At 30.7% G+C, this 13484-nt stretch overlaps 1 protein-coding gene across 1 annotated transcript in view; it reads left to right on the top strand.

The window, feature by feature from the left end:
- Positions 1–13484, top strand: part of side-II (sidestep II transmembrane protein) — a 482796-nt gene that overhangs the window by 307653 nt on the left and 161659 nt on the right. Inside the window, exon 9 of the mRNA XM_073967649.1 lies at positions 2798–2942. Within this exon, the coding sequence (XP_073823750.1) occupies positions 2798–2942 (145 nt within the window). The remainder of the gene's footprint in view (positions 1–2797; positions 2943–13484) is intronic.

Genomic DNA, 13484 nt, shown 5'->3' with positions numbered 1-13484 from the left:
CATCGCAAAAGCATTGGAACGCTCCTTCAGGCAGTTATGGCCTCGAGAAGGTGCACATTTTTCGGAAAATATCGATAAATGACACTGTGCTACAAAATGGGACTCAAATTCAGTGGGTGGAAAATCCCTTTTGGAGATGAAAGCCCTTGGTGAGTGTACTAAGAACCCAAAAGGAAATTTTCACCATAGGTCAAGTTTCCGAGATATCGCGTGATTAATGGTTTAATTTTGGCCCCTTAATTTGCGAGAAAATAGCTTTATATCTCTGTTAAGCGTTATTGTAGCTTCATTTTGAGATTACATGTCTTCAGTCAAATCGAATGGTGAATATTTTTGTAGAATATTTCATCCCTCTAACTCAATTCCTTCCATGTCCTTTTCGTCCTTTATTTCTTGAACCGTAGTAAAAGTACCACAAGACGAGATTTTACAGCATCCAAATATTCTACAAAAATGTTGTTCAGAAGATTTAAGGTACGGTTCTCATTGATGACCAATCAATATTTTCCCGTTTTCATGGTCCTTTTTGACATTTGCCCGTATTTTGTTGAGAAAACTGTGTTTTGTTTTTATGTATATTCGTTATTGGTCTGTGGTGCATCTGAAATACTTACCATAAATAGCTCTTGTAATGACGAACACGTTAATAACAAATTTTATTGAAGGATAGATCCGGGTATCTAAATTTTTGAACCGGATATTCTGATATCAAAACCGATTTTGGAACCGGTTTTAAGTAACCGATTAATCGTATATGTATATCATCGGAATGCTAATAAAATGGTCAATCAAATGACAGCAAGTAGTTGATTACAACTTTCTTGGTTCCGAAGCTAGAACAAAAAAACCGCTTTCTTAAACCGATTTTGATGTAAAATATCACTGGGTTGTGAGATGAATTTGTGTTATGTTGTTTTGTTATCATGCACTTAAAGTTAATCAAGAATGAATTAATTTCGCCATAACTCAGAAGTTTGAACCACGTCAACCCAGTGATATTTTACATCAAAATGGGTTTAAGGAAGCGGTTTTTTTGTTCTAGCATCGGAACCAAGAAAGTTGTAATCAACTACTTGCTGTCATTTGATTGACCATTTTATTAGCATTCCGATGATATACATATACGATTAATCGGTTACTTAAAACCGGTTCCAAAATCGGTTTTGATATCAGAATATCCGGTTCAAAAATTTAGATACCCGGATCTATCCTTCAATAAAATTTGTTATTAACGTGTTCGTCATTACAAGAGCTATTTATGGTAAGTATTTCAGATGCACCACAGACCAATAACGAATATACATAAAAACAAAACACAGTTTTCTCAACAAAATACGGGCAACTGTCAAAAAGGACCATGAAAACGGGAAAATATTGATTGGTCATCAATGAGAACCGTACCTTAAATCTTCTGAACAACATTTTTGTAGAATATTTGGATGCTGTAAAATCTCGTCTTGTGGTACTTTTACTACGGTTCAAGAAATAAAGGACGAAAAGGACATGGAAGGAATTGAGTTAGAGGGATGAAATATTCTACAAAAATATTCACCATTCGATTTGACTGAAGACATGTAATCTCAAAATGAAGCTACAATAACGCTTAACAGAGATATAAAGCTATTTTCTCGCAAATTAAGGGGCCAAAATTAAACCATTAATCACGCGATATCTCGGAAACTTGACCTATGGTGAAAATTTCCTTTTGGGTTCTTAGTACACTCACCAAGGGCTTTCATCTCCAAAAGGGATTTTCCACCCACTGAATTTGAGTCCCATTTTGTAGCACAGTGTCATTTATCGATATTTTCCGAAAAATGTGCACCTTCTCGAGGCCATAACTGCCTGAAGGAGCGTTCCAATGCTTTTGCGATGTACTAGAGAGTTCTTTATTATTGTCTTGGCTACAATTGTTGTCTTTGTGTTGGATCGAAAATATCAGTGGTTTGGTTCTTATATGCCAAAATATCCGAAAATCCTTGAAAAAAAACTTCAAGTCAAAATCCGGGGGCTCGATTTTCACCGTAGACATATGGTCTAGTTGACTTTTTTGCTCAGTACAATCCCAAGAATCAGAAACTCCAGGCGCCCGTGATGGTGTTCAAATCGCCCCACTCTAGTATATACCTTCGTTAGCATAAATGCTGAGGGTATAAAAATTAAGACGTGAATTAAAAAAAAAAATAGGACGTATATTTAAAAAAATTAGGACGTGGATTTAAAAAAAATTGTTTGGTTTTTTTTTTAAATATTGTCGCAATGAATTTGATTTAAAAAAATATAGTTTGGATTGAATTTTTTAAAATAATTTTAACCGGACCTGGATTTTTTGAAAATATTTTTCAAGGACGTGGTCCTATTACAAATATTGTGGATTTATAAAAAATATTTTTTTCAAGGAAGTGGATTTATTAACAATATTTTTTCAAATTCAATTATGCATTTGTGGGTTTAGATATTTCCCATAATCTCTGCTTATTAAAGATAACATGGTATAGGTTATGTTACATTTTTTATACATTTTTAGTACAATAGAATATGTAGCTAATCCAAAACTACAAAAACCAACAGAAACCACAACAAATCTCTCCGAACATATTTAATTTCAAAAGTACATACCAATTTTTTATCGTAATTAATATTTCACCACAGTTTTTGCAAGTGGGCAAATAATTTTGGACAACAACAACTTTAAAATATTTAGGTTATGTTTTTATTGTAAATATTTTTACATCCATATATGTTTTTGTCTCACTGGTAATATTAAAAATTCTCCATTGTTTTCATTTCATTCTAGGATGACATATCGAACAATACAACATGTTCTGAATTGAGTTTTGTGCCAACAACAGATGATGATGGCAAATCGATAACATGTCGAGCAGAAAATCCAAATGTCAATGGTTTATATTTAGAGACCATGTGGAAATTGAATGTAGTATGTAAGTAAAAAAACGAGAAAATAACAAAAACAACACCAACAATACAAACAATAAGGAAATAACGCAGTAAAAAATATAATATTTTAAACAATAAATATTGCTAAGACAAAAAAGGCCAATATTTTTTACCAACAGCAACGTAGTCAACATCAACATCATCGACCATCGACAATAACCTCCCAAAATAACAATATGTATGTATATGATCCATATTGTATTGTGTGAAGTCTAAAACAATGGGGAACAATGACCCAGTTTTGAATTGAATACAAGTAAGACGATGTGTAGTAATTGCCATGCAACTTAAAAGTGTCATTATATGGCCTATAAACCATATATGAACTGAAAAACAATATCATAACATTGTCGGATATTGATGCTACGTTTACAACAACAATGGACATATGATATTTTGAACAAAAGATTGTAAATACAATATGGATTTAAGTGAACTAAAGCTTTAAGATGGATTTAAATAAAGAATATATTTACATTATATTTTCAGCTTGACACATAGTTGATCGGTTTTTTGTTCATGGTTAAAATTCAACATTTTGGTTACCACCGATTTGTTATATATGTACAAAATGCGATAGTAAACATACAGAAACAGATTAGACCTATATGATGGAAGGTAATGGTGTTGGGAGCCCATTTTTGTTCCTATTTTTTTTTGCAGGGAGTGTGATGAAATGCGTCATAACAACACTTAAAGGGGTGGTACTAAAGCAGACAAGTACAGTTCCAAAATCCGTTTTTTACCTAGATAATTTTATCTCACGCCTTTTGTATATTATATTAAGATATTTTTTACATATACTAGAACTTGGAATTAAAAAAGAATCGAGGTCGTGGATTTTTGAGTATTTTTTTCAAGGACCAAGAAACGTAGAATTAGAAAAATATATATTTTCTCATTGGCCTATAAATTTTGATTTTATAAAAACAATTTCAAGGACTTGGATTTAAAAAAAAAAAAATTTCAAGGACGTGGATTTTTGAAAATATTATGTTAAGGACGTGGATTTATTAAAAAAAAATTAAGGATGTGTATTTTTTAAAAATTATTATTTTAAGGACGTTGATTTATTAATAAAAACTTTTCAGGGACGTGGATTTTCAAAAATATTATTTTAAGGACGTGGATTTTTTAAAAATATTATTTTAAGGACGTGGATTTATTAACAAATACTATTCAAGGACGTGGATTTATTAACAAATACTATTCAAGGACGTGGATTTTTTAACAAGTATTTTTTTCAAAGACGTGGATTTTTTAACAAATATTTTTTTCAAAGACGTGGTTTGTTTAACAAATATTTTTTTCAAAGACGTGGATTTTTTAAAAATATTTTTTCAAAGACGTGGATTTTTTAACAAATATTTTTTCAAAGACAGTTAAAGTAAGTGTTTTGGACAGAAAACATCCTTTACATCCTTTAATTCCCTGAAGATGATTGGAGAATCCAATCGAAATATCGGAAATAAATAAAACTTGAAAAATCAAACATCAAGTCTTTTTATTGAAAAGCCTATAGCCGAACAATACAACAACACAAGAGACGTGGATTTTTTAACAAATATTTTTTCAAAGACGTGGATTTTTTTACAAATATTTTTTCAAAGACGTGGATTTTTTAACAAATATTTTTTCAAAGACGTAGATTTTTTAACAAATATTTTTTCAAAGACGTGGATTTTTTAACAAATATTTTTTTAAAGACGTGGATTTTTTAACAAATATTTTTTCAAAGACGTGGATTTTTTAACAAATATTTTTTAAGGACATTATTTTTCAAATTGTTTTTCATGGAGGTGGTTTTTTAAACAAATATTCCTAAAGGACATATTTTTTAAATAGTTTTTTAATGACGTGAATTTTTTAACTAATATTTTTAAGGACACAATTTTTTTAAATAGTTTTTCAAGGACGTTGTTTTTTTAACAAATATTTTTTAAGTACATTATTTTTAAATAGTTTTTCAAGGACGTGGATTTTTTAACTAATATTTTTTCATAAGTTAGATTTAAAACAATTTTTTTCAATGAGTTGGATTTAAAGCAATATTTTTTTCAATGAGTTGGATTTAAAAAAATGTTTTTAATGATTTGAATTTAAAAAAAAGTTTTCTTAATGAATTGAATTTTTTTCAAAAACGTGGATATTTTAAATTTTTTTGTGGAGCTACTTTTCAATGACGTGAATATTTAAAATTTATATTATTAAAGGGATGTGGCTGTTTTAAAAATTAAAAAATGTTATATATATAAATGTTATAAAAATTTTATAAAAATATTTTGATACTTCAAAAATATTTTTCAAGGACGTGGATACTTCAAAAATATTTGTTCAAGGACGTGAAAATTTTACAAATATTTTTTTAAAGAACGTAGATATTTTAGAAATATATTTTCAATGACGTAGATATTTCAAAAGTATTTTTTCAAGATAGTGGATATTTTAAAAATATTATCTCAAGGACGGGGATTTTTAAAAAATATTCATCCAAGGACGTGGATATTTTAAAAATATTTTTCAGGGACGTGGCTACATTAAAAATATATATTCAAAGACTATGGGATTAAGCCTAACTATTTTGAAAAGCAAAATAGAAGTCGTCATCCCAAATAAAAAACACCAACCCTCCCAGGACGTGCAAACTTTAAAAATAGTATTTCAAGGACTTGAAAATTTTAGAAATACTTTCTTCAAGATCGTGAATATTTTAAAAATATTTTTCAAGGACGTTGATATTAAAAAAAATCAAGAACGTAGATATTTAAAAAAAATTCCAAGGACGTGGTTATTTAAAATTTATATTTTTACAAAGACATGAATAATTTAAAAAAAAAATATTTTTTCAGGTACGTGGTGGCTATTTTAAAAATTTTGTTCAAGGACGTGGATACTTTAAAATATTTTTTTCAAGGTTGTAAATTTTTTGGAAATAGTTTTTTTAGGACGGGCATATTTTAAAAATGTTTTTTTTTTTTTCAAAAACGTTGATATTTTAGAAATATTTTGTCAAAGACGTCGATTTAAAAAAAAAAAAATTAAATACGTGCATAGTTTAAATATATTTTTTCATAAACGCGGATATTTTATTTATATTTTTCAAGGACGTGCAAACATTAAAAATAGTTTTTCAAGGACTTGAAAATTTTACAAATATTTTTTCAAGGAGGTAGATATTAAAAAAATAAATCCAAGGCCGTGGGTATATAAAATTTATATTTTTAAAAAGACATGGATAATTTAAAAATATTTTTTCAGGAACGTGGCTGTTTTAAAAATATTGCTTTAAAGACGTGGATACTTTAAAAATATTTTTTTTTAAGACGTGGATGTTTTAAAAATGTTTTTTTTTTCAAGAACGTGGTTATTTTAGAAATATTTTGTCAAGGACGTTGGTATTTAAAAAATATATTTCAAGTACGTGGATTTTTTCAAAATATTTTTTCAAAAACGCGTATATTTTAATTTTTTTTTTCAAGGACGTTGATATTTCAAAATTTTGTTTCAGGGACGTGAGTATTTTAAATATTATATTTTTATTCAAGAAGGATGTTTTAAAACTATTTTTTCAAGGACGTGGATTTAAAATTTTTTTTCCAAGTACGTGGTTATTTTAAAAATATTTTTCAAAAACGTGGATATTTAAAAAAAAAAATCACGGACCTGGATTTTTTGAAAAAAAAATTGAAGGACGTGGATATTTGAAAAATATTTTTTCAAGGAAGTGGATATTTTAAAAATATTTTCTAAGGCCGTGGATTTAAACAATTTTTTTCAAGGTCGTATTTTTTCTTGAATGTGGATATTTAAAAATATTGTCTCATAGACGGGGATTTTTTTAAAATGATGGATATTTTTTTAAGGTCGTGGATAGTTTAAAAATATTTTTCAAGGGAGCGGATACTTTAAAAATATATTTTCATGGTCGGGGATTTTTTTTTGGAAAATATTCTAACAACGTGTATTCCTTGAATATTTTTAAGGACAGGGATTTAAAAAATATTTTCCAAAGAATATATTTTTTAAGGACGTGGATTTGTTCAAAAACGTGGATATTTTAGAAATATTTTTCCAAGGACATCGATATTTTAAAAATATTTTTTCAAGGACGTGAATATTTGAAAAATAGTTTTTAAATGACGTGGATATTAACATTTTGTTTCAAAGACGTAATATTTTAAAAATATTAAAAAAAACTTTTTTAAGGACGTTGATTTATTTAAAACATTTTTTCAAGGACATGGATATTTTAAAAATATTTTTTCAATGACATGGATATTTTAAAAATATTTTTTCAATGACGTTGATATTTTAAAAATATTTTTTCAATGACGTCGATATTTTAAAAATATGTTTTCAACGACGTGGATTTATTTAAAACATTTTTTCAAGGACATGGATATTTTAAATATATTTTTTCAATGACGTGGATGTTTTAAAAATATTTTTTCAATGACGTGGATATTTTAAAAATATTTTTTCAATGACGTGGATATTTTAATAATATTTTTTCAATGAAGTTGATAGTTTAAAAATATTTTTTCAATGACGTGGATATTTTAATAATATTTTTTCAATGACTTGTATTTTTTAAAAATATTTTTTCAATGACGTGGATATTTTAAAAATAATTTTTCAATGACGTGTATGTGTTAAAAATATTTTTTAATGACGTGGATATTTTAAAAATATTTTTTCAATGACGTCGATATTTTAAAAATATTTTTTCAATGACGCGGATATTTTAAAAATATTTTTCAATGTCACGGTTATTTTAAAAATATTTTTCAATGTCACGGTTATCTTAAAAATACTTCTTCAAGGACGTGGATATTTTAAAATTATTTTTTCAATGACGTGAAATTTTAAAATTATTTTTTCAATGACGTGAAGTTTTAAAAATATTTTTTCAAGGACGTGGATATTTTAAAATTATGTTTTCAATGACGCGGATATTTTAAAAATACTTCTTCAAGGACGTGTATTTAATTAAATTATGTTTTCAATGACGTGGATATTTAAAAAATATTTTTTCAATGACGTGGATATTTAAAAATATTTTTTCAGTAATGTGTATATTTTAAAAATATTTTTTCAATGACGTTGATATTTTAAACATATTTTTTTTTTCAATTACTCACTTCCATATAGACTTGATAATTACCAGCGAATAACCCATATTTTGTTAATACACACCCCATTAAAAATATATTACATTCTTACATTTTTTTCTTTACGTAAGTTTATGGCTTAACCTGGGCAGGTTAAAGGTGTTCAAAATAAATATTCGAAAAACAGCATATTTGAAACCATAACAAAATTCTTCGAAAAATTTATGGCACAAACGCACAAAAAACGTTAAAGCAAAAAAAAAAACAAAAACAAAAACCCCGTTTCATAATCTAAACCTTTATATGAAATACTTAAACGTATATGTTGGGAAAATACATATATTTACATTTTTTAATATCATGGCAAAATGGGAAATTTATATACACCCTTATTCGTTAGCACACTTCAATAAGGATGTGGGATATTAAAAAGAGAAAACCTGTAAAAAAAGAAAAATAAAATATGAAAAGTACTCAAAATGCTCTACTTAAGCTCTTTAATGTATAACCTTGACTTCTTGTACGTGCATACATACGCAACATACTTACCCAACTTGGAAACATTGAAAGAAGGGAACTCGTCATAACGTTATTGTTTTATAAAGCTCAGTCAGGCAGTTTACTTTGTTTTTTTGGTAACTGATATCTCTCCATGACACCGCCGCAGCAGCAGTCTTTTTAGCAATCCACAAAAAAAGGCAGGTAATGACATGAACTTTTGCATATATATTGAACAAGATATGCAGACATTTATTAACATTTAAACCTTACATGTAAAAGAATAAACTTTAAAACCTTAAAGCCATTAAGGCCCGAAACAAGAAACACAAAAAAAGTGTAGCATAATGGCATGAAAACTCTAACCAGGTTATATAGCTTCGTAATAATTTATATGAAAAGGAAAGGAGAAAAAAAAAGAAATCTGTGAAGAAGACACACGCACACAGACATGCATACATTATAAGTTTGTAACTTAAATATGTGTATACCGTTCACAACCATGACATATATAAACTGTATCTAAATTCCTCTAAGTTGAGGTAAAATTTCCTCATCAACCCATATTTCGAGAGTGGCAAGCAAGAAAGTCAAAGATGTTAACACTGTCATAAAATTTCCACAAAAAAAAACCTTCAACGCATATTAAAATTTTATATAGCATCACTTATTTGAAAAAAGAAACACTTTTTACACTTTACATACATAAGTCTTGGCCTGGAATAATATGTTCGCACCTACAATGCCATATTAAAAATTGTGTATTGTGAAAGTGTATATTAATTTTTCGGCCTAAAAATATCAGTTCAAATCTGACATTTCTAATATATGCTGGTAGTTATGTCAACAGGACATAATGTTGTGTAGTGAAGTCTATCTACTCTTTTTTACGTTAATGAAATATATTCGTATTTTGGTGGATATAATGGGCCATGTAGACTGAAACAGACTGAGCAACAAAAGTGAAATGCCGGAAATCTACAATCTCACCATATAGCCACAACATATTCCACACAACCTGCTTAATGATTTAATAAAAGTACTCTTTGTTGCGAGAACTTATCAGCGCAGTGGGAAAGAATTGTCCACTCCCTGTAAACAGTCACCAACTTTACACTTGTATACTAGGGGCCTCCAAAAAGCAGGAACCCGTGCAATGACCAGAAATGTCGTACAGCTATCGAAGAGAATAAAGGTATAAGGCGATCAGTAGCGTAGGAGACGTGAGTGGTTAGGAAGGGCTGTTGCTTGAGAGGAAACAAGTGTAAAATGAAAAATCGAGATGAACAGAAGCCAAAATTAAGTCCGATTGCTTTGGTATAGGCACATGCTTCAATACAAACAAGCAAGATAATCTGGCAACAGGTACATGTTGCGTGCTCAGGTTTTGAAAATAGCAAATTTTCCAAAACTTACGGCTTAGCGGGAATGAATGAACTTTTGCTTATTAATGACTAATATTCTAGACTGACGGCAGCGTTAATTTGCATTAAGATGTGCATTTAATTTTAGCCTGACACACAGTTTCTGCATTTACGAAACAGCTGATTGCTGTTTTATTGTTGTTTGCACTGTATTTTTTGTTTTCCTTTCAGAGCATGAATATGCTCTCTCCCTCATATGAATATGGGCTCTCTTCTACGTTATTGCCATATTGAAATACCTAAATGTCCTTTAAATTCATAATGCACGAATTAATTAGAATTAAGGCAGTTAATGCAAATTAACGCTGATGTCTGTCTAGGGTATTAGATGGCATTCATTCCATTAAAATATTGAACAAGTAAACAAGTATAAGTGAGGATTTGCCGACAGATATACCCAGCAAACCAATCGTACCGACATCGTAACGAAATCGGAACAAAATTCGGACGATACGTCCGATATCTGATCCGAAATCGTAACGATATCTTAACGAAAGTTGTATGAAGTGGTTGACATAATTTCGGAACGAAATGTCTTAGCGACATCGGATCGATTTCGCTCCGATTTCGTAACGAAATCTGAAGAAAATCCTTGGGAAATTCGGATAGGAAATTTCTTTCCGACATTCGTTCCGAAATCGGTACAAAATCTGAACTATTTCCTATCCGAAAAATCATTTAGAAATCGGAACGAAATCTGATCGACTTTGCTTCCGAAATTGTTCAGACGTGTCGGACATTAGACATTTGGTTTGCTGTGCTGGGGCTGCTCAAAGGGCGCACTTCTGCTGTCAGTGTGTGTCAATTTGCTCACTCACACAATTGAAAAAGAGAGCTTTTGTTTTTGAATTGAAAATGTTCAATACACACATTTTTTCCATTACACAAGATAACCCAACAAACCAACATTACTCGAACAAAACATCATATTAGAATTATAAATTCTTGTGTAGCCACTGGAGAATAAACGAAACTTGATTCTCTTGAAAATAATGAATGTGTATGCTAATTATTAGCTTATCCGTGTAATTGTAGAATGTATTGAGGTGCCACCGTGGTGCAATGGTATGCACACCCGCCTTGCACGCAGAAGGCCGTGGGTTCGATTCCCCGGCCAGGCAACATCAAAATTTTCAACGGTGGCAAAATACCCCTCAGTAATGTTGGCGACATTTTCTGAGTATTTCAGCCATGTAAAACTTCTCTATAAAGTGGTGTCGTAAGACACGCCGTTCGGACTCGGCGATAAACAGTAGGTCCCATATCATTGAGCCAATATGAATCGGGGTGCACTCATTGATATGAGAGAAGTCTCCCCTGTCCCGTCTGGGATGTTTGTGGAACCATTATTATTATTATTTATACGAATTGTTTTTCGTAAATTTTATAAAATCTGACTGAATAGTATGTTGGGAAACTATCAAAATGTTTGTGTTTCAAAACCAACACAATAACAAAATATGTTTGTAGTTGTATGAGCAGCCCTAATGTAGACCCTCAGGCTATGTGAATTGAAACTTTCATATATCGTTTTCCCCAAAAGTATGTATTCGATGATTTCCAGAATTTTGTGGCCCATTTTGGACTTATGAACTTAGCGACAAAATATTAGACTTGTGTCGTTCATGAACGAACCGGTTCAAAGGAACGACTCCGTGAAAAGAATGAACGGATCCGAATCCAGCACATTCTTTTATATCGTTCATTTAGATCCCTGATGGCCAAGACATTGCTGCTTACAAAATTAGCAGCAGAACTATCACCTTTAGTTTTACAAAAATTTAAGATTTAATTTATTGAGCCTTTCATGAACAAACGTTATAATTAAATAGAGTTGTTATGATATTAGCTTCGTTCCCGTACTTTTTAATAGTAAAACTCGTAAAAGAGAGAAAAATTGTTGTCACAAAAAAGTTTTTTCAAAAAGTTCGGGAACGGAAAAATGGAAAATACGTCAAAAAAACTGGAACAAATGTCAAAGTCGGCGTATCAGCCAATCAGACGCCGGCAACCATGTTATCGTGTAAAAAGTTTTTAAAGAGAGCGTCATTCAGCGCCATTTTTTTTAAAGAGAAGTGAACATTTTACAACTTTTTTGTGTACGGGAACGCTTTTTCGAGTAAAATGTGTAAAAGTCGTAAAAATTGTAAAAACTTTTTAGTTCTGGAACACAGCCATTATGTAAAACTTAAGATTACAATTAGTTTTACAAACACACTCACGCAATCAACTCACAAATTTGCCAACACAAAACAATCAATGATTCAGTTGGCTACAATCGTTCAGTAAATCAATGGTTCATCTCGTTCTTTTAGCTCCTCTGTTTCTTTTTGCTTCTTTCGTTCATATTCAAAACAGTAACCACCACCTTTTTTTGCACACAGACAAACTCACACAAGCTGCGTCAGCGCTTGCATCACAAATTTGCACACACACAAAGTGGCTCATATCATTTCGTTTGAACGAAAAAGAGCCAACGAACGAAGTAAACGACCCGGATCTTTTTGGTGAACGGAATGAAAAAGATCGATCCGTTGAATGAACGAGATTGCCCAACACTACAAAATATGGATATGGATTAAATCTCAAAATGAATCGACCGACACAGTCTATTTTGGAAATGGATCGTGATTTGGGTGTCATTCATTTACATAGATATCGCGCTCACCAGTCTTTTCAGTGGGTCAATTTAGAGCTTTTGCACCATTATGTCGGGAAGCATGGACTTGCCCACGAAAGATATAATATCGCTGTAAACGGGATCGTAAGGCGTAGATACGGTAGAAAAAACTTTCACATACCTTAAACTGCACTTAAAAAATAAATTTGTTGCATTATTATGAGGGAGGTACCCTAAGAAGTGGAAACTTAAAGGCTCTTTATAAAAAACTGACCGATTTATAGCAAAATCGTTGAAATATATATATGGCGCTGTATCCAAATCTGAACCTATTTTTGTCAAAATCGGCAAAACTATGATCAGGGGCGTTTAAATTCAAAGGCTATTCAATTAAAATTTACGGAGTTATTGCAAAATCGGTGAAGGATGTATATGGGGTCTATACCCAAATTTGAAACCTATTTTGTGCAAATCCGTAAAGCTACTCAGGGGACTAAGAAATAACACATATTAAATTTGACGGTAATTCGAACAAAATTGACCCCGTTATAGCAAAATCGGGAAAATATATAAATGGGTCCAAATCATCTTAAAATGTGCAACATTGGTGCCGGAATTAGTGAGTTGTGGGCAACGATTAACTCACTCTTGAACCTTGGGAAGAAGGATGATAGGACTTCTGTCACGTTTGGCGACGTTACGTTAACTGATACGAATTGTTGCGCAAGTTATGTTAATCGACAGTTTGTCGAGTACCCCGCGGATTACAAGGCGAGAAGAGAAGAGTACTACGTCACATTATATCTCTTCCTGTCGAGGATGAACCACCACAATTTACAGTGGATGATGTTGGGAATCCCATCAGGAACGTTA

This window comes from Musca autumnalis, unplaced genomic scaffold, assembly GCF_047663935.1.
Source record: "Musca autumnalis isolate F117 unplaced genomic scaffold, ASM4766393v1 scaffold_2, whole genome shotgun sequence".
Lineage (NCBI taxonomy): Eukaryota > Metazoa > Arthropoda > Insecta > Diptera > Muscidae > Musca > Musca autumnalis.
The sequence above is the reverse complement of the archived record's forward strand: the minus strand, read 5'-3'. Positions and strand labels throughout refer to the sequence as shown.